This window comes from Lineus longissimus, chromosome 19 (genome assembly GCF_910592395.1).
Source record: "Lineus longissimus chromosome 19, tnLinLong1.2, whole genome shotgun sequence".
Taxonomy (NCBI): Eukaryota; Metazoa; Nemertea; class Pilidiophora; order Heteronemertea; family Lineidae; genus Lineus; species Lineus longissimus.
In genome coordinates, this window is record NC_088326.1 from 12,190,781 (window position 1) to 12,211,531 (window position 20,751).

At 43.9% G+C, this 20,751-nt stretch overlaps 2 protein-coding genes across 5 annotated transcripts; one reads left to right on the plus strand and one right to left on the minus strand.

Annotated features, from left to right (window-relative positions):
• Positions 1-4,479: 4,479 nt before the first annotated feature.
• On the minus strand, positions 4,480-7,788 carry LOC135502770 (phosducin-like protein 3). The gene is made up of 6 exons (XM_064795862.1): positions 7,701-7,788; positions 6,946-7,075; positions 6,381-6,471; positions 6,025-6,168; positions 5,461-5,669; positions 4,480-4,894 (listed from the first exon to the last, which is right to left on the minus strand). The coding sequence occupies exons 1-6, from the start codon at positions 7,704-7,706 to the stop codon at positions 4,749-4,751; spliced, it is 726 nt and encodes a 241-aa protein (XP_064651932.1). The 5' UTR covers positions 7,707-7,788; the 3' UTR covers positions 4,480-4,748.
• Positions 7,789-7,823: 35 nt separating this feature from the next.
• Positions 7,824-19,926, plus strand: LOC135503023 (PHD finger protein 20-like protein 1). 4 transcript variants are annotated; one of them, XM_064796279.1, is made up of 19 exons: positions 7,825-7,862; positions 8,230-8,364; positions 9,182-9,721; positions 9,918-10,097; positions 10,425-10,587; positions 10,919-11,062; positions 11,292-11,408; positions 11,704-12,119; positions 12,745-12,820; positions 13,078-13,203; positions 13,553-13,906; positions 14,356-14,469; positions 14,947-15,129; positions 15,413-15,631; positions 16,152-16,303; positions 16,696-16,991; positions 17,403-18,468; positions 18,788-18,947; positions 19,364-19,926. In XM_064796279.1, the coding sequence occupies exons 2-19, from the start codon at positions 8,251-8,253 to the stop codon at positions 19,495-19,497; spliced, it is 4,554 nt and encodes a 1,517-aa protein (XP_064652349.1). In that variant the 5' UTR covers positions 7,825-7,862; positions 8,230-8,250; the 3' UTR covers positions 19,498-19,926. The 4 variants fall into 4 exon arrangements, with proteins under 4 accessions (XP_064652352.1, XP_064652349.1, XP_064652351.1 ...); XM_064796282.1 differs by lacking the exon at positions 8,230-8,364 and having other exon boundaries at positions 7,824-7,862; XM_064796281.1 differs by lacking the exon at positions 13,078-13,203.
• Positions 19,927-20,751: the final 825 nt, after the last annotated feature.

The window sequence follows — 20,751 nt, forward strand, 5'->3', positions numbered from 1 at the left end:
ACACTTTCTCAACCCCAATACTTGACCTGACCCAATGTATGTCTGCCCTTATCAGCCCAGGAACTCCCCAACCAAAGCAAAATCATGAAGCCCATCGCACTATTGTCCGTCTTCTGTCATGGTACAGGCAACGGCAATTGCGATTGGTGAAATCCCAATATCTTTCTGTCTGCATGGTCTGTGGGATGTGGAAACAATCAACCTCTGCCAGCTGCTTATCTATTCAGATTGTGAAGGCCTTGACACAACATAAAAGCTCTGGAACAACTACCCTCTGCCAGCCAGTTATCTGGTCAGGTTGGGAAGACCTTGACACAACCTAAAAATTACACCAAGGTTACCGCTAATGAACTTTGGAGACGACAGGGCAGCCTACGTAACAACCAACCTCTTCCAGCTGGTTATCTGGTCAGGTTGGGAAGACATTGACACAACCTTCAAAGGGTCCTTTAGCTGTACAAGACAACATTACACTGTGATACAAGACAACTGATTTGGTCGCACCGTGGTAATCATCTCACAAGGACGGACAATGGAACAACCAACCTCTGCCAGCTGGTTATCTGGTCAGGTTGGGAAGTCTTCTTCTTCTTCTCGTTCGCTCTAGACAGTCAAGTCCGATCTTCTGATGTATTCTATGGTGTCATTGACACAACTTCAAAGGGTCCTTTAGCTGTACAAGACAACATTACACTCGCGATCTACATGGGTGATACAAGACAACTGATTTGGTTGTACCATGGTAATCATCTCACAAGGACGGACAATGGAACAACCAATCTCTGCCAGCTGGTTATCTGATCTCACGAGACTGGCTGTACCCAATATCTACCTGAAAACTCTTTAAGTACAACTTGAGTACTACTTGGGACCACAGTCATCTTAGAAGACTGGTGAATCCTCCCAAAGTCCTTTCTCTCATGCAGAACGTGCCACCAAAAAGACATCAATATATACATAAAAATCAATCAATCTGTCTACAGTGTAATTTTGGAAAGAAGCCCTCAAATTCGTTGTCAGTCCTCGTTAGATTTTTCGCCGTAGCAGCCAATAGCTGGTCTCAAATCATCCACAACAATCAACAGAACATTGGGTTTCTGGGAATGTGCGATACCTGAAACAAATGCCAACACAACCGAGATGAAAGTGGATACAGAATTGTGACAAAGATACTGATGATAACATCACACATGCCAATGGAGTATTTAATTGTGCTGGCTCCTCAATTAGAAATTACTCGAAGAGAAATTTGTCCAAGAGACATCTCCAATAATCATATGGGCAGTCTCATCAGTCAGTCGGTCCTAAAGACATTTCTAATAAACATGGGGACAATCTTTTCCGAGTGGTAATCTGTCCAATTGACCACGACCAAGTATCTGATTTATAGTAGGGGCCTATATGTAGACTAGGCCTGTGGTCTGCTGGTATGACCCATATTTTGGGTATTGTAAAATTGTTATGACAAATATATTTAAAAAACTCTTACATAAGAATATTGATTGGTGTAATAGGTATCTATCGATAAAATCAAGATCACTTTCAGGTTGATATTTCTTGAGATGAAAACGAAAGAACATATTAGTGAAGGCACATTAGCAAAACCAAAATATTGATCTTTCAGAAATTAGTTAGGTATCAAACTTTCGTTTATCTGCTCAACGTTTTGAAGTGGTCGTGATCGCGTAATAGACGAACGCCTGCTGACCAAATACTCGTAGCACAGTGACATGTGCATATCTTTGCTAATTTTGACTATTTTGCTATACAGCCATGTATATGCAACATAGTTAATTTATTCTAAGATATGCATGCATACATGCCATGGTGACCAATATTGAGGATCACCGATTGTAGATGTCTGGGGCATGACCTATCCTCCCATCTAGTCAAACCATTCTCTGGAGTGCTCCAACACCACGATTTGGTTGTGACCGTCTCATCTCTCTCACCATGTTGGCAACACGGTGGAGCAGCCAGGACTGATTCGGCCTGGCTGTGACCGTCCCATCTCTCTCACCATGTTGGCAACACGGTGGAGCAGCCAAGACTGTTTTGGCCTGGCTGCGACTGTCTCATCTCTCTCACCATATTTTGGCAACACGGTGGAGCAGCCAGGACTGATTCGGCCTGGCTGTGACCGTCCCATCTCTCTCACCATGTTGGCAACACGGTGGAGCAGCCAAGACTGATTTGGCCTGGCTGTGACTGTCTCATCTCTCTCACCATATTTTGGCAACACGGTGGAGCAGCCAGGACTGATTCGGCCTGGCTGTGACCGTCCCATCTCTCTCACCATATGTTGGCAACACGGTGGAGCAGCCAGGACTGATTCGGCCTGGCTGTGACCGTCTCATCTCTCACACCATATGTTGGCAACACGGTGGAGCAGCTGGGACTGATTTTGCCTAGCTGTGACCGTCTCATCTCTCTCACCATATGTTGGCAACACGGTGGAGCGGCCAGAACTGATTTGGCTGGCTGTGACCGTCTCATCTCTGTCACCATGCTGTCAACATAGTGGAGCGGCCAGGACTGATTTGGCCTGGCGGTGACTGTCTCACCTCTTTCACCATGTTGACAACTGGGAGAGCAGCAAATACTGACTTGGCCTGGCTGTGACCGTCTCATCGCTCTCACCTTGTCAACACGGTGGAGTAGCCAGGACTGATTTGGACTGGCTGCGACCGTCTCATCTCTCTCACCATGTTGTCAACACGGTGGAGCAGCCAGGACTGATTTGGACTGGCTATGACCGTCTCATCTCTCTCACCATGCTGTCAACAAGGTGATGCAGCAAGGGCTGATTCGGCCTGGCTGTGACCGTCTCATCTCTCTCATCATGCTATCAACACGGTGCAGCAGCAAAGACTGATTGGCCTGGCTGTGACCGTCTCATCTCTCTTACCATGCTGTCAACACGGTGGAGCAGCCAGGACTGATTTGGCCTGGCTATGACCGTCTCATCTCTCTCACCATGCTGTCAACACGGTGGAGCAGCCAGGACTGATTTGGCCTGGCGGTGACTGTCTCATCTCTCTCGCCATGCTGTCAACACGGTGGAGCAGCGAGGACTGATTCGGCCTGGCTATGACCGTTTCATCTCTCCCATCATGCTGTCAACACGGTGGGACAGCTAGGACTGAATCGGTCTGGCGGTGACTGTCTCATCTCTCTCACCATGCTGTCAACACGGTGGAGCAGCGAGGACTGATTCGGCCTGGCTATGACCGTTTCATCTCTCCCATCATGCTGTCAACACGGTGGGACAGCTAGGACTGAATCGGTCTGGCTATGACCGTTTCATCTCTCCCATCATGCTGTCAACACGGTGGGACAGCTAGGACTGAATCGGTCTGGCTATGACCGTCTCATCTCTCTCGCCATGCTGTCAACACGGTGGAGCAGCGAGGACTGATTCGGCCTGGCTATGACCGTTTCATCTCTCCCATCATGCTGTCAACACGGTGGGACAGCTAGGACTGAATCGGTCTGGCTGTGACTGTCTCATCTCTCTCGCCATGCTGTCAACACGGTGGAGCAGCTAGGACTGATTCGGCCTGGCTGTGACTGTCTCATCTCTCTCGCCATGCTGTCAACACGGTGGAGCAGCGAGGACTGATTCGGCCTGGCTATGACCGTTTCATCTCTCCCATCATGCTGTCAACACGGTGGGACAGCTAGGACTGAATCGGTCTGGCTATGACTGTTTCATCTCTCCCATCATGCTGTCAACACGGTGGGACAGCTAGGACTGAATCGGTCTGGCTATGACCGTTTCATCTCTCTCATCATGCTGTCAACACGGTGGAGCAGCGAGGACTGAATCGGTCTGGCTATGACCGTTTCATCTCTCCCATCATGCTGTCAACACGGTGGGACAGCTAGGACTGAATCGGTCTGGCGGTGACTGTCTCATCTCTCTCACCATGCTGTCAACACGGTGGAGCAGCCAGGACTGATTTGGCCTGGCTATGACCGTCTCATCTCTCTCACCATGCTGTCAACACGGTGGAGCAGCCAGGACTGATTTGGCCTGGCGGTGACTGTCTCATCTCTCTCGCCATGCTGTCAACACGGTGGAGCAGCCAGGACAAATTTGGTCTGGCTGTGACAGTCTCATCTTTCTCATCATTATGGCAACACGGTGGAGCAGCCAGGACTGATTCAGCCAGGACAGATTCCAGCCGATGAGACAGTAGTATATCTCTTCTGTATGTGCCCCCCCCCCCTTCATAACTCACCATGTTGCCACACTCCTGATTTCCTCTCTCTTCCAGGCTTCCCGCCTCCAGTCCAGCGACAATGCCTTGCAAGATTGTCCTGTGCCAGTGAGCTGTCCAAATCAGCTGAGGTTCCATCTTCTCACTGTGCCATTCATCAATTCAGTTTTAAAAGGTCGAGTTCAGGGACAAATGGCACAACTAACCAAACACAGAGTCTACTTTCCCCAACAACAAAATACACAAAACAAACTAATTTTCAATGTATAAAAGAAACGCTATATTCTGTCAAATGAATAATATAAATACAAGTGTACAAGTACTATCATGATGGATTCCATCTCATACATATAGACCTCTCTTCTCAACATTTTTGTCAGCGTGATTTCGACCGAATGCTGTATTTTGGTAAAAACAGATGAATACACCCTCAGCAATTATTGCAAAGCCCAAAATCAAATTACTTTTTCAATATCTTTTAAAAAGTTTGTTTGTTATTTCCCTTTTTGTTTTTGTTCTAGTCATCTACCAATCGTCGTCATCGTCACTATTGGTATTATTTACAGCGCTGTTCCTAATGGCGGAATCCATGACGTCGACCACTTCCTTCCTTGGTGGTTCGGTCAACGTTGTGGCAATAGCATCAGTTTTTGATAAGATCCATTCCAAATCTGAAATACGATAAAACGTTATCCGAGTTCCCTTAAAGTCATAGGATGAACTGTTCGCTATTTCTTTGTCTTTACTTAGATTAAATTAAAATTAAATTACCATATTTTATAGTGCCCTATACAGGTAAAACGAGCTCTAAGGCACTTTACATTGGTAAAACACTGGTGTAAAACATAAGAAATTTAAAACAATGGTAATAAAGGAAAATATTTTTAAAAAAAAACTAGAGCACTTTACATTAGTAAAACATTGGTGTAAAACATAAGAAATTTAAAAACAATGGTAATTACTTCTGCTATTAGAAGACACTCATATAACACTTTTCCACAAAGAGCTTCTTACTAAGTGCTTCCCTCAATCCTAAAACTTAACTTACTCAATGGTTCTTGCCCATTGCCCAAGCTCTCAAATGGCTTATCAGGCCGGAGCTCATCACAGTTTTTAAAAGTTTTTTAAGCAATTAGGAGAATCACTCCCCCACATGTAGGATTTTTTGGGAGTAGGATGCTGCTCCAGATATGATTCTTAGTCATTTGGGCAACTGATCCTTAAAATAAAATCTTACCATCTTGTTTCAGATTCATCCCGCCAAAATTAACTGCCCCTACCATCTGCTTCTTCAGATCGCCGTTATTGTAGATAAATATTGTTGGGACATGCTTGTCTGGGTAATTTTCTATGCAGAGATGAGCTTCGCTGATTATGAATTTCGTTTCGGGGAACTTCCGAGCCAGGTTGGATAGGTGTTGGTTCATGAGTTTACAAAGGGGTATTCTGAAATGAAGGATTGAAAACTAATACAGAGGAACCTCTCTCAGCGGACACCTCTCTAATAAGGACATCCTCTCTTTTGAGGACACTCATTTTGGTTCAAAATAGGTTGTTTTTACTGTTGGAATGGTGTATGGTACAAGGTTTATATTACTGATTTGGATCATAATGTCATTGCATTTTGTCATTTGGATTTTCTTATAATTTTCCGTGGCGCAATTGGGGATGAACACCAAATAGAACAGTCAGCATTAAACCACTTATGAACATATTAAGTGACCATCCCCTTTGACCTCTCTAATCAGGACACCTCTATTACTTGAAAACAACACGAAGGCCAAATGTTTCTTATACTTACGAGTTTTTGTAAATATGTAGTATAACCCAGATATCCTTCCCAGCATTATTAACTTCCTTCACATAATCGGCCTTTGTGATTTCTAAAACGCTTCCAAAAACCGCTTTCCGTTGCGCTGCTTTAATCTCAGCTATCCTTTTTCTCCTGAAATGCAATAAGATAACCGTTGCATATTAAATTGGCTCAAAATCAGTCTGCAAAGAAAGACAATATCACAGTCTGTGGACAAGGTTGTTGAGGTTGGTTGGTCCACGGGATTAAGATATTTTGCCCATACAGCTCCTGTACACCTGCACATACCACTGACCCTGATCACAATGGCGTAACAATATATCAAAAGTGTAAACATTCCTTACTTAATTTCCTCCATTATTCTAAGTTCATCCTCATCAATGTCGTCTTCTATTTCATCGAGTTCATCCAAGTCCATGTCATCCATCTGTTTACCTGGAAAAAGACAACAGATAGGATGAGATAGAGAAATTCTCAATTTGGGTGGTCATTGGTATATTTTTCTTCCATTGTACGAGTATGATTTCTGATTTAAATCACGCTAGAGGGAGTTTCCTTCATTCTAGTGTGTGTTTCAGGGGGAGGGAGATAAAAAGTCCTTGAGTCATGGTAAGGATTTGTTTCCCCTTGAGGTTGAAATGCGCCTCCTCCTGTCCATTCAAGGAAAAGTTCGGACAAGTATAATTTCAGTTTTACTGGTCTAGAAACACCAATACTGTCTATGCACTCTATCTATTTCCCAACCTCTCTGAACTTCCCAAAAGCCAGTAAACAGAGCCAGCCAGGTGGATGTCAGGATGAGGGAATCTAACTGAAGAGACAAAATCTAGTCAACAACATTACTTTTCGACTTCCACAAAAGTTCGCGTTGTTCACTTTGACTTCCACTCAACTTTTTGTCATACTCACCTTCTGTCTTTTGCTTGATGGCACTGTCGATCATTCCCTGAATCTCATCCTCGGTGATGTCGAGCTCCTTTGGCGGGATGATCCCTTTGGCTCGGAGGATGTCATTCCATTCGGTGTCTTCATTTGGATCCTGCAACAAAATCGGTGTGACTAGTTTGTACTTGACTGTTAGTGTTTGTACAGTGGAACCTTCCTAAGCACACACCTCTCTAATAAGGACACCCTCTCTAATAAGGACACCCTCTCTAATAAGGACACCCTCTCTATTAAGGACTCTAGTTAACTTTTGGTCCCAAATTGGTTCTCTCCATGGAATTTGACCTCTTTTATCAGGATTCTTCTCTATTCTGGTTTGTACAATGTGTATGTGCTTGAACCTCAGGACCTTAACGTCAACTTCGACTCCTATTTCTTCAACTGATGACCTTTTTGGGGCTGTGATCTGGGATTATAAACTCCTTCTGCACACACACTTTGACTTGTACTTGTGGGTTTACAGTATACTGGAATCTGTAGAGACTGTAGTGTAGAAATCAGTATGTGTAGGCCTATGTGAATGCGGGTACTATCATGCTGTACTAGGCCTACCTGCAGTACCTAACCTGTCTCACTCTCTCTCAGTACTCTCTCTGTGTTGTTGACTAAGCTGTTTTACTGGGCCACAGCCCAAACACATTTTTGAGCAATTTACTACCAAAAATATTAAAACTCTTTCAATTAATCGAATCTCTGGTTCACAACCTACACATACGTACCTGCATTTTGAAGATCGGGTGAGCAAATGAGGAGAATACAGTGAATTAGTCAGGTAGAGAAATGTCCAATTATGGGCAGTGATTCACATTTGCTTTACTTCCGCATGCGTAATTGGGTTGCGCAGAAAATTCAACATGGCTTCTTCTGAAAATTTCTGAGAGGTAGCGCAACAAATTTCATCAGATTTTACCATCATTGCCTTGCCTGAATGTAATATCTTAGCGTTTTTCTGGTGGATAAAATATCAAAGATATTAATGCTGATAGTCTTGATGAGTGTACTTTGATGAAACGGCTGTACACATGGTTGTTTTGGTTTGATGTGTTTACAAAATGTACACATGTTGTGTACAAAATGTATTGTAGGCCTACATGCCTGTACAAAATGTACTGCTGAAAAGTGAAATGGTTACATGTATTTTTTTCCGATTTATAGTGGGTTTCACAGAAAAGATGTTTTGTTATTTTTCTTTAACCCCTTTTTTGAAAATTGGTTGCACATTTAAAAGCTGATTTGTGCTTTTCACAGAGTTTTCTCCCCCAACCTACCATGTCTGATGAGAAAAAGTTTGACCCGACCAGTGGCGGGCCAGTTGTTGAAGCATTAAATGGACACAGTAAAGACAATTCAATACAGAGAAACACTGGCAGGCCCCTTGAAGAGGTGTGTAGGTTATGCCATGGCCGGTGTCATGGTATTTTGTTCTTTTTTCTTGCAGATTCAAACCTTGTTTCATTTGTTATCGCCTTATCGGTCTGTGTGTGAATTTTTTTACGTAACTGTACCCCAACCTAAACTTCAGAGTGGTTACTTACTCTGGCAGACCCTGTTAACCTCATCAGTTCCTATAAACAAATGAAACAAGGTGGATCTGTTCTTTTTTGTGTTGGTTACCAGATCATGTAGGGGTAGAAGAAATTAGGGCCTTTTTCAACTAACAGTGACTAGTGTAGAATATTAGGCTAAGAACGGTAGATAGATTGCGAGAAAATTCCATAGCGACTTCTCACCCTAACTTGGAAGGTTACCACCCTTCCCTGACTTTTTAAAAGGGTTTCTATAGGGCCACCCTTCCTTTTGTTGCACACTGGCAAATCGTTTTGAATATCAAGGGTACCATCCTTCCTTGAGAAAACCCTATAATGAACCCTGGACACTGATTCAGACCCCAAGGAGTATATTTCAGTCCCACTGGTCATCTGGTAGATTTTTAGCTCCAACATTTTGAGAGCAGTATTTTCCTTCAAGTTAGGTTGTGGGGTTTAATGAAAAAATCTTTGCCCCGGCTCCCTGAAGAACTTAAAGTTTTCGAAATCCCAGACCAGAAAATTTTTCCTTTTTTTTGCTGTGCACACCCCTGAATGAACAATACATGTACTTCATCTCTTTCTTCCCCATTCAATCAGTTATTGTGTCGCTGATTTTCTGTTGGAATTTTTATCTGTCACTGTTCTAATATTGTATCTTTTGCTGTTTCTAGGTGAAGTCATACAGTAACGGCATTCCGAAGCCTGGAAACTCGCCTGCGTCAAATTTGCCGCCGATCAAAAAGGATATGAAGACGCGCCAAGATGATGAAGAAAAGGAACCGACCCCGTCTGCTTCCACTAGGAAGGGGTCCACAGGAAATACCCCCGACTCCAAAAAGACAACACCGCCGAAATTCCCGCCATTGCCAGACTCGCCTGACTGGGAATGCGGCAGCATGGTGGGAAAGATACGGACGCGTAACTTGTCGTCTGCTAGTGTCAGTTCGGCAGGGTCTTCGTTGAAATCGTCAAGGTTTCCGGTTCGTCCTGGAATATCTTGGAGAGTGAACGCACGGGTCGAGGCAATGGACTTCCTCGAGAAGTGGTACCCGGCCAAAATCGTTGAAATGGACGAGGACGATTTGACGATTCTGATACATTTTGAGGGATGGAATCAACGCTATGATGAGTGGGTTCCTATGACGACGGACCGCCTTCGACCGATGACAAGACATTCAGATCGCAAGGAGGGGAAGCCAGTGACTAAATTGGTAAATGTTCAGGCTACATTGTGCTGCAAAATGGGAACTTTTTTGCTGGAGGTCAATTTGAATGGAAATAATCTACTTATACTTGGTCCAAAATTAGTGTCCTTAGTAGAAAGGGTGTCTTGCTTACAGAGGTGTCCATAGTGGAGGTTTGACTGTACTTGAATAAATGATCTATAAAAAATACTTTATATTCCAGGTACACAAATTGGGGGAAAAAGTTCTGGCAAAATGGACAGATTGTCGTATGTACCCAGCTAAAGTTGTCTCCGTGAATCAAAACGGCTCGTACGAAGTTGTTTTCTACGATGGCTTCAAGAAGACTATCCAGCCGATCAATGTGAAGCCACTTCCGGCCCACATGCAAGAGGAGGTTCAGGTAGGTTCAAACCATTCAAGGAACGGGAAAAGGGGATGGGGGGGGGCTGAGAATATGTTCCCCAAAATAATTAAAGTTACAAAAGTGGTACCGTGTGAAAATGGTCAGTGGAAGCTTTCCAATGAATGGTTGTGTCTGTATACATGTGATGATGGGATTCTTTTTAAACCATACTGAAAAAATTCCAAACCGAGTTCGATAACGTCTGTCTGGCTATCTGGCGATCAAATAAAGGTCTGGTCTGGTCTGGTCTGGTCTGACGCATTGATATCAAAAACCTGGGAAAACACTGAAATTGTACCTCAAGCTTTGCCGATTCCATTTCAGAACATTGCATTTCCAGCCGTAGCTCTATCGCCCCCAGTTCCGCCTCCGAAGAAGAAAGAGGACGGACCGTTGCCAAGGTCGAGGTCAAAGGAGCGGGACAAGGGGAAAGAACAGAGCAAGTCTAAGTCGAGGGACAGGTCAAAGAGCTCTGGGAGTGAACAGGGTATAGCTTGATGTCATGTGTAATCCGTCACAGCAATACCAGGCCCATGTCGTGCAGAAGATGAGCCTAAATGACACCAGGAGATAATGGAAGAAATTGATGTGCTCATATTTCACAAAAGGCTGAAAATGGTGAAATGAATAACCAGTCCGCTTCAACTGTCAAGCTCGGAGCGACATGCACCTGGTTTTGCTGTGACGGGTCACACGTTTTAAAGTAAAAAAGACCTTTCAGAAATTTATGAAGAATTCGTTTGTAATATTTGAAGGCGTTATTCTTGTACACTTGGCCACAGCGGGTCCTATTCATGTTCCGTCTCTTTAATCTGCAGGTGGTTCTGTTCCAAGGAAAAATTCCGAGAAGTCTGCAGAGTCGTGTAACCCGATGCTGTCACGACGTAACAAGGGGCAGAGTCGGTCCCTCGACAGCAAGCCCCCTGCACGGAAACCTAGCGGAGATAATCAGGACAGGAAAGGTGAGGTAGGATCTGGAAAATCAGGGATCAAAATTAAGGCGGCAGTCCCATGGGGATTATTTTTTAATCTGGGTACGAACGAGCACTGGCCCCTCCTTAGATTTTCTGTTTGGGGGTAAGGCGGCAGTTTGAAAGGAAAACTCGCCCAATATCAATAATATTTTGTGATAAATGTTGGCTAATTATAACAGTATGAGTTTTAAGATTTTTTCAAGGCTTTTTCACTTAGTTTCAGATGGGCTTAAAAGTGGTCTTTTCCCAAATGAGGCCTCAAAAGGGGAGGTAGACCCAGGGGTTGAATATATTGGTTCCCTAGATGGCCTGGCATTGGACTTGGGACAAAAATGTAGGCATTTTGTTGTAGTGTTACTTAGGTATCAGTATTTTGTCATGATGTGATTGTCACTGTTGGAGAGCAATTCTAATACCTTGGTGTCTCCCATTATCTTTTCAAGGGGAAAAAACATCAGCTTCGTTCTGAGTGAGGGGGGCCTTGGTGACTCAACCAAGACCTCCTGGGTTATGGTAAATATCATTCACTGATAAGGAGGCATTTTAGAATTGAAATTGAACCCAAAATACTGAAGCTATCTATATTCCTTATTCTTTCACTCAATTTGTAATTTTGTTGTATATTTCAGGTGAACCAAAACCTTCTGATCTCGGTGGCCTATTCTCCCGAAAACGGAAGATAAAAGTCGGAGGGATATTCCAAGCAAAGCGGCTCAAACTTGACCCAGATGTGGCACAGACTCAGAAAAAACTACCCAGTCCCAAGTCTCCACAGAAACTGAACCGACAGAATTCAAAACCTAAGACACCGGGTCCACCCAAAGTGCTGAAGTTGTCGGATTTGCCAAAACCAGGCGTGCCTTTATCGCCAGGCGGGCATGTTTTAGCTGTGCCAGGGAGTCCACGCCGCGTAGGGTCACCGGGAAGGTCACCTGTAAGGTCACAGGGGATGTCACCGACAAGGTCGCCGCTCAAGGTCGAGGCAAAGAAGGGCGGGACGAGGACTGTCGCGGAAATAAAGAAGAAACTCATGGATAAGAGAAAGGTGGGTGAAATCAATAAGCAGTTAAGACAAGTCTTTGTTGTTGATTCTTGGTAAAATGTTGGAAGAAACCAGGTCCCCTGTTGATGGTGTATTGCTCTTGTGAGACCTTACCTTAGGACCCTTCGTGCCCTAGGTGGCACATGGGGCGTTCCCCAGGGTCCTCCACTCAAGTCTGTTGGCTGCTCGCTGTCTGGCTGCCTCCCACGTTAGGCCCTTCTCTTGAAGTTCCTTTGCCATGGAACGCCGCCAGGTCTCTCTTGGTCAGCCTCTATTCCGTCTCCCCTGTGGTGTCCATGTGAGTGCTCTCCTTGGCAATGCGTTTGCAGGCATTCGGAGCACATGGCCCAACCATTGCCATCTTCGTTCCTTCACCATCTTCGTTCCTTCTTGTGAGAAGTTAGATTTAAACTTTGTAAGATTTTGATGAATTCTATCGTTCTGTCTGACACAAACTACTCTCGCCTGCTCTATTGGTTGGAAAATATCTTTGCAATCTTTTCCATGTGGTCGACCTCAATAGCCATACCTGACAATGTTTTATTCTTTGAAGTGTGAAAAAAAGTTTCGAGTTCTTTGAAACCCGCCAACACATTCCTCAATAACATAGCCTGTTGTCTGCTTCCAGGCCATAGAGGCGGAGCGACAAGCCAAGCATTTAGCAGAGGAGGCTTCCAAACCACCTGTGACAGGCCCAGCTGATGGTAAGACCTTATCTACATCTAATTTGACAGCATAAATGGAATGCCCTATGCCTCAGACAATCGGACAAAAAATAACAATTTTAGAGCCTTTTTTTGCAAGTTCAGGTTCCAAGGATAAAATATTTACATATTTGTGACGCCCTGCCCTGCCAACTCAAGCAGCTACACAACCCAAGTTGGGAACCAAAATCTGTTTGCTTGGGGCATTGTCAAATCTCAGTCCCTTCATGAATATTTCCCAATTTCTCCATCGCTAGGCCTGGTGCCCGAGTCACAGTCGCCCCCGTTCACACCAGAATCGGAGCCGGTACCTGACACACCTGAATCAGGAACAGAACTCCTGGCTCCTGCCTCACGTGTCGAGGAACCAGACCGGCCCGCAGGTTAGGTTTATGACTTCTCCTTGATGTGTGTGTTTTCCCATGGGCGGTCAACATTTAGCAAAAACACATCACTAAACGCAAAGATGTGAAATTTCAGCTTTTAGGGGTTTTTCATTTTCTCCTCCCAGAAAATATTTAATCTGACACATCTCAGGTTTGTGTAGGAATTTGAACTTTTTAAATCAGATCAAAGTAAGCACTTCAGAGGCATATTTTTGCAAGTGAGGGCAGTTCTGGGGCAAATTAAGGACAGCACACGTAGGTCTTGATGGTTTCCCTACAAACGTGTCAGACTCTTGGCATAATATTTCTCACTGTGGGCCTGAATTTGTCTCTCTATACTCCCTAGAAACTGGTCCTTATGCCGTCACATCACCGGAGGTACCAGAAAACCAACAGCCGCAAAAAGTGCTGGAAAATCTTCTAAAAGGTGGTGACATTGAGAAAAAAGAAAGTAAAGAGTCGATGCCACTGGGGTCTAAAAATTCTGATGACGTCGTGGATCCATCTCTGATGGGGACATCGCCAGCAACCGAGGACACGCCTGACCTCTCCCCTGCTGGGCAAAAACCTGCACCAGCCAAAGATTCGCTTAATAAGCCCTTGGGCAGGGTTGCATCGAGGAGGTCCAGGGACTCTGTTGGTCGGTCTGCTACGGGGTCAAGAGCTGTTGGTTCTAAGGGTGCCAGGGTGAGACGAGAAGGTGATTAGAATTGATTATCCTTTTGTTTTCGTTTCTGGTTCTTTTTGCGTCTCATCAAAATGTCCCACCAAAACATTCTTGGGTTTAGTAACAGTGAGAGTCACTACATGTGGTAGCTGTAGCATGAAATTGATGTTGTAAAGATTAGGCAGGGCATATCCTGCGTGACAAAACAATCTGGGAACCGGCGAAAATCATTTTGGATTAGGAGAATCCACAAATCCATCCTTCAGGTACTAATGAAAACAGGTTTTGTGATGTTTAATTTCATGATGTGTGAAAATTTATGAAAAAAAATTTGAAATCTGATTTTTGCGGATTATGAACTTCATTTCCAAAAATAACTTTTTTGGCAATTTGAGATTAAAAACCCCCCAAAACTCTTCGTTTTACAGTTAAGTTCTGTCCCTTGTCATAAACCTAAAGCTACTTTCATTTCTTCTTTCTAGGCGCCGCGGAACGAGCCGAGAGACCGAGCCGGAAGAGAACACAGTCGATGCCCGCACAAGCGCAGGACGACAGCAACTCGGCCGTTTCTTCAGACGGATCAGTGAATACAAAGAGTAAGCAGACAATGGGTGATATGAATAAGACTAGCAAATGCTTTTATCTAAATCTCCATGTACATTTACACTAGGCCTTCCTGTACAAAACCGGAGTAAAAGCATTTGCTAGTCTTTATTCATATCACCCAATGTAGCACACCAGTCTTCACTATCACACCAGTTTTTGATGTTACGCGACACCGACTGGCACAGAAATCCTGTGGACATTTTTTCATACAGAATTTCTTCCCTTATGACGAACACCCTTTCTTCTGAGACGATCAAAACCATGAGATTCACAAAGATGAATCAATTTGACATAAACTTTATGATTGTCGCAAAAAGTTCCGTCTATTTTCATAAATGAGTGGTCTTGTAAAACATTGTGTACATTTGAGTGTTGTTGTTCTCTGAGAGCAAACCTGGGGACGGAAAAAATCTGAGGTTGGTGATGATGCCAACAATCACTAGCTGAGTAATCTGGTTTATTTTCAGTTGCGGCTAAGGCATTCAAGATCGACCCCGACCATAACGAGTTCAAATGTCCGTGGGACGATTGTGGGAAAAGTTTCCGCAAGGAGAAGCTCCTCGTCTACCATATTAAATATTACCATTCGAACGACGGAAAGCCGCCACCACCGCCGCCACCTAGAAGGAGGAAGCAAACTGTTAGCATGTGTAAGTTCGAAGCAAAAACCGTTGATGACTATGTAACAAATTTTTCAATCATGATTCAAGCTCTTGTACAAACTGCCACTGGGCATCAGGACCAGCATTCGTAGTTTGCCACCGCTGCCAGCTAGGTAGCTACTTGCTCCTGGGTGGAGAGAAGCAAGTAGGGTTAAGTTCCTTGCTCAAGGACACAATTATAAGACAGCGTTGACCCAGCCGAGAGTCAAACCCATGACCTCTTGGTCTAAGCCTTGTGCTCTAACCACTGATCTCCCCGTTCATTCCATAGGTTCCACTGACTCCACTGAAGCGACTCCTCCTCCGAGATTTGAAAAGGTGGCCAGGAGCCGTGCTGCTAAGAAGGTCCGCGGTCATTCTGCCCCCAGTATCATCATTCCGGACACTGCCGGTGAAACTTTGGAGGCCCCAGCGCCACCTGAAGTGAAGCTGGAAATCGATGATATTGATGAGGATAGGGAGGCTGCAGTGCTGCTGGAACATGCAGAAGGTAACGCATGGAAATGGAATTTGATTATTTTCTTAGAATCAATGTTATATTTCCTGACAAATTAGATGACGAATTATTGGAGGCTATATGGTGTTAAAGAGGTTCTATCTCTGTTCAATGCATGTCTACAAAATTTTCTTCAAAGATTTGATCAAATGTTGACTTTGCAGCAAGTTTTTACCAACTGTTCTCATGTCAAACTGGTAATGCATGCTCCTGTACATTGTTTTGTGTATTTTACTACAATGCATGTAGACTTTCTACATACAATGCATGTATGTAGTACAATACACAAAACAATGTCCTCATTTCAAACTTGTAAAGCACGCTCCTGTACATTGTTATGTGTATTGTACTACAATGCATGTAGAAAGTCTGGTGATGGGTTTGAACTAAAAGTGTTATGGGTTCCAAATTCAGTGATGTCAGTGAAGTTTGGGGGCTCCTCTGCGACATGCACTGATCAAGGAAGAGAGGCAAATTCTTTGTTTGTTCTTTAAATTTTCATTCTTTTCTGTAGCGGCTGCTGATGCGGAAAAACTTGAGCAGAGGGAACGTCAGGATTCGATCGGGACCGAATCAGTGGATGTGACGGAGGATGAGCGTGGTAGCAAGGATGAGGTGGTCAACTGTATGTGTCGCTTCAACGAGGAAAACGGGTTGATGATACAGGTGAGCGTTAGGAAATGATGCCCTTTGATGATTGATATGAAAAACAGGACTGATGTCCCTCTGTGCAAATGAAGATCTCATTGAGCAATTAGCTTTTATCATGACTGAGAATGAGCATGTTTCCGAAGATAAGGTTGTTCTCATTGAGCAATTAGCTGTTATCATGACTGAGAATGAGCATGTTTCCGAAGATAAGGTGGTTCTCATTGAGCAATTAGCTGTTATCATAACTGAGAATGAGCATGCTTGCAAAGATGAGGTTGTTATATGTATGGGTCGGTGCAATGTTGTTTAGGAAACGCTAAGTGGGACACAATGCTGGCAAATTGGCCTAGACTAATGCAGTTTGCGCGACGCTTTTCAATCAAAACTGTCGAATTTTCTACTTGCAGTGTGAGGTCTGTCTGACGTGGCAGCATGTTTCATGCATCAACATCTCCGAAGAATCCCTCCCGCAAAAATACGTCTGCTGGGTCTGTTTAAATCCGCCGGGCGTGCGGGAAAGTGCACGGTTCATCTATGACCAGGAGTGGCTTAAACAGGGCACGTTGCCGCGGTTCAGCTTCCTGCCGACACATGACAAGGGCCGGAGGTCACCGGTGATGAAGACCACTCACAGTCTTGCCGGTGATATCCATGGACTCAGTTTGTTGATAAATGCGACGAAGAAAAATATTTTGATTCTGAAGTAAGTAGAGTTATCGTACTTCACTCTTCAACTTGTTTTCATGAAAAAAAAATCTTAGATGAGCTTCGTAGCCTTGTGGTTAACACTGCTGGCTACCAGGCAATACGGCCCGGGTTCGATCCCGGGGAGAACCCAGGATTGTATGTCTGGATGAACTGGCGTGGCTTTCAAGGAACTAAAATTCCTGGCTCTTCACAATACGTCATGAGGTAGAGGGTCTGTCGGATGAGATAAAAGGCTGTGGTCCCCTGGATCTGAGTGTCTATCCCGGGGCAAGTAAAAGATCCCACATAGGTTGACGGTAGCCAGTGAAGACCAGCCTACAGTGGACTCCATACCTCGGGCAAATACCTAATAGGGTTACGACGCTGGTAATGATATGATATGATGATGATCTGTTTTCTTATTTAGCACCGAGGATCATGAAGACTTGAAGATCTGGGTCAAAAATTGGGAACAGGAGCCAGACGATGACGACGACGACGACGATGATGAGTTAAAACCCGATGAAGAAATCGTCTACGGTCAAAATATAAGTGCAGTTTCCATGGAAACGAATCAAACTGTTGAAACAAATGTGAGTGTTGACCCTTTGGAGTCCAGTGCGAGTTTTCTGAGTGCGAGTCATGGGGCGTTAGATTTGAAAGAGTATGATGAGAAAAACGTTATTCCACCATATGAGGATTTGTCAAATCAGGAGATTATACACGGGGAGTTGGATGTGAAGGAGGAGACTGTAGATGGTGATCACAGGCAGCTGGACGAGGAGAGCTTTAAATTAGTAATTGAAAACTCCGATACGGAGGTTGAGGGAGAGGCTATGGGTGATTCTAAATTGGAGAATGGTGTGTCGCCGGCAAGTTCAAATGCTACGATTATCATGGATTCGAGTTCGCGATGCGCGTCTCCAGAATTGGCCAGTTTACCTGTAGATTCAAAACCAGCACCGACGGATACTGAGGAATCCTGCGCTGATGCAACGAATAATGTCAACCTGGTCCCCAAAGAATGTATGGACTCGACCAATATTGCAGCTGTGTCAACAAACCTTGCAGCAACAGTGACATCTAGTGATGAAATTCACAAAGACGATTGTACGATAAATTTAATTCCATTAGACGTAAGTGCAGCTACGACCGACGATAATGCTATTTCAAAGTCTGATGGGAAAGATTTATCCGTTTTGGCGACTGGTGCAATCAGTCCTGAATCCATAGAAAATGCTACGAATCCTCTATGTGATGACATTGAATCCGTGACATCGCCCAAACTAGTCGGGGAGGGATTTACAGATACACCACCAGGTGACGCTGAGGAGGATACTGCAACCAACGATGCCATGACAGGGTCTGGACGGAGCAGTGCGGCATTGAGTGATCATTCGTACGTCCCCAAGCAGTGTCAGGACTATAAACTGTCACCTGTACCAAGTCGCATTCGGTTGACCGGCAGCAGTGTTTGGACCCCAGTTACTAAAGTAAGTGCCGTTGTGGTAATACTGATGAGTTCTTACAGCGCTTCTCCTGGTTACCCTGCTCAAAATCTCTGGGGATACCCAAGGGGGGATACCATATCATTAACCCGGGCTCCATAGAAATCAATCTTGGAGCTATCATCAGGTGCTCACCTGAATTCGACCAGTATGACACACTGAAAACACAGAGATATTTGCGTTCGGACAACCACACAGGGTCATCTTGCTTAGATTTTCTTTTTGGTAGCCATTTTTCACGATTAAACGTAATAAAACATAAAACAAAGAAAACTTTGTCAATAATCGTCGGTCCTCATTCTAGAGTCTGTCCAATATGGAGGAGTCGTCAACAAGCAGTGATGCAGCCATTACCATCGTTACCAATCCATTTGAAAACTGCAAACAGAACCTGCTGTCGCATATCTCGAGCGTCCAGGATGACATCGACATCCGGTTGGATTTTATTGAGGAGCAAGTGGCAGGTTTGTAGATTAGTTCTCGGTCTTCTCACCAGGGGGAGATGCTCGTCATTAAATAACTTGGTTGATGAATTCTGGTATTTTCACTCGCCTGTGATGACATGTGAGAATATCTCTCAATCTGCTTGGAGAATGTACAGACGTCACTGTAGTGTAATCTGAATAAATGGGTCATAGAGTTTGAGGTGCTGCCACCTCGTCATAGATTAGGGTACTGTACAAAATGGCTGTCATGTTCTAGAAATATACTTCAAGTGTTCAGAGTTTAAATCCATCGTTATCTTCTTTCGGAACGCCCATCGGCAACTGAACAGTCACCAACCCCAGTTACTGGAAGTCAATGTTGGCAGAGAGAATATCGTTCTATCTATCTGTTTGGAGAATGAGATTTTATATATTTCTCTACATGTATTTTCCAGCACTTGAGGCGCTGGACCAAGCTAGCAAGACATCGCATCAAGATCCTCTCAGCGACATGCCACAGGTGAAGAAGTCGTTACGAACATTACTCCATGACTTAGCGAAAGTGAAACGATTGGCGGCTTTTCATTGAGAGAGATACGAGGCGATGTGACATTTCTGTATTTTGAGGAAGTCTGTTTTTTCCGTTTCGGAAAGAGATATAATTCAACAGTAAAACTGAAAAGAGCTAGGCCTTAGCTCAATGTAGAACTTTATTGGTTTTACACTATATTAGTGTAGGCGTAAGGAATGCGGGCCATCATTGGGATATTCAGGACATCGATCGGACCTAAAAGGACAGTTGGAGTAATGTTTTATTTTTAGTGACCTGATTCACTGTAGATGGTATGTCACTCCACTGCCTGATAGGAGCATATTTTGAAAGTGTGTCCTAGAAAAACGTTTGGCATTTTTGTTGAATCATGTTTGTGATTACTGTGTAATTATTTCGTTCTTGTAAAATGTACAAAATTGTAAAGCAGGTTCAAATTAGTAAAAAATAAACAATTTGATACAAAAATACTGTTGTTGGATATTGTGTTGTTTGCTTGACTCTTTGCTGGAGAAATCTTTATCTGAAACCAAATGCACTGTCCTGATTTTGTGCAGTTGACAATGATGCTGTGAGAAGGGCTGAAGAATTAGAAAGACTCCTTTCTACAGAGATTCTACTACCAAAGCACTTGTGCCCATTGGGATGCATTGTGTTATTTCCAGGAAATTTCCCAAGATGTTGATGGATGTCACTTTCTTGAAAATCATGGTTCAAACATGACATTTGTAGAGATGTAGCAAGCAGCTACTGTCATCAGATTGGTTGTTACATCGGCAGGAGCAGAGGGGCTAATTTGGCCATCTTTAGGTGACCAATATACACAGTAAGGGCCATGAGGCATCAGATTCGGCACTTAATATTTTACTCGTACAAGCATGAACCATTTCGACGGGTGTCTAAAAAGCTTAGACCTTAGACCTTCGACCTCTAGAAACCTCACGACCCTTGATATACTAGAAACATAAGACCCAACTTGAAACCTATTTATTGTAAGACCCTTGATACTAGAAACCTATGCCCCAACTAGAAACCTAAAACCTAAAGGTTTCTAGTGGGTCTTAAAAGTTTCTAGCATCAAGAGTTAGGTTTCAAGAGCCTTAGGTCTTAGCTTTCTATACAACCATTTCGATGTACTGTGAGATATGAGTGACCCCTATTGACAACTTTGTGTAACTTTAGCTTGTCTATCTGCTGCTGCCTATATATTGTCCCTTAAGAAACCCTTTTCAAAACACCGGGAACTGTGTTTCAAAACACCATTTGGATTTTGCACGTGCGTTTGTTTACAAT

Excerpts from the sequence above, each read along its gene's own strand:
- LOC135503023 (XM_064796279.1), top strand. The coding sequence starts at position 8,251 with ATGTCTGATGAGAAAAAGTTTGACCCGACCAGTGGCGGGCCAGTTGTT. Across the intron at positions 10,098-10,424 it reads ACATGCAAGAGGAGGTTCAG|AACATTGCATTTCCAGCCGT; the intron begins GTAGGTTCAAAC and ends ATTCCATTTCAG. Across the intron at positions 13,204-13,552 it reads GGAACCAGACCGGCCCGCAG|AAACTGGTCCTTATGCCGTC; the intron begins GTTAGGTTTATG and ends TATACTCCCTAG.
- LOC135502770 (XM_064795862.1), bottom strand. Across the intron at positions 6,472-6,945 it reads CATCAAGCAAAAGACAGAAG|GTAAACAGATGGATGACATG; the intron begins GTGAGTATGACA and ends GTCTTTTTCCAG. Across the intron at positions 5,670-6,024 it reads CTACATATTTACAAAAACTC|AATACCCCTTTGTAAACTCA; the intron begins GTAAGTATAAGA and ends CCTTCATTTCAG.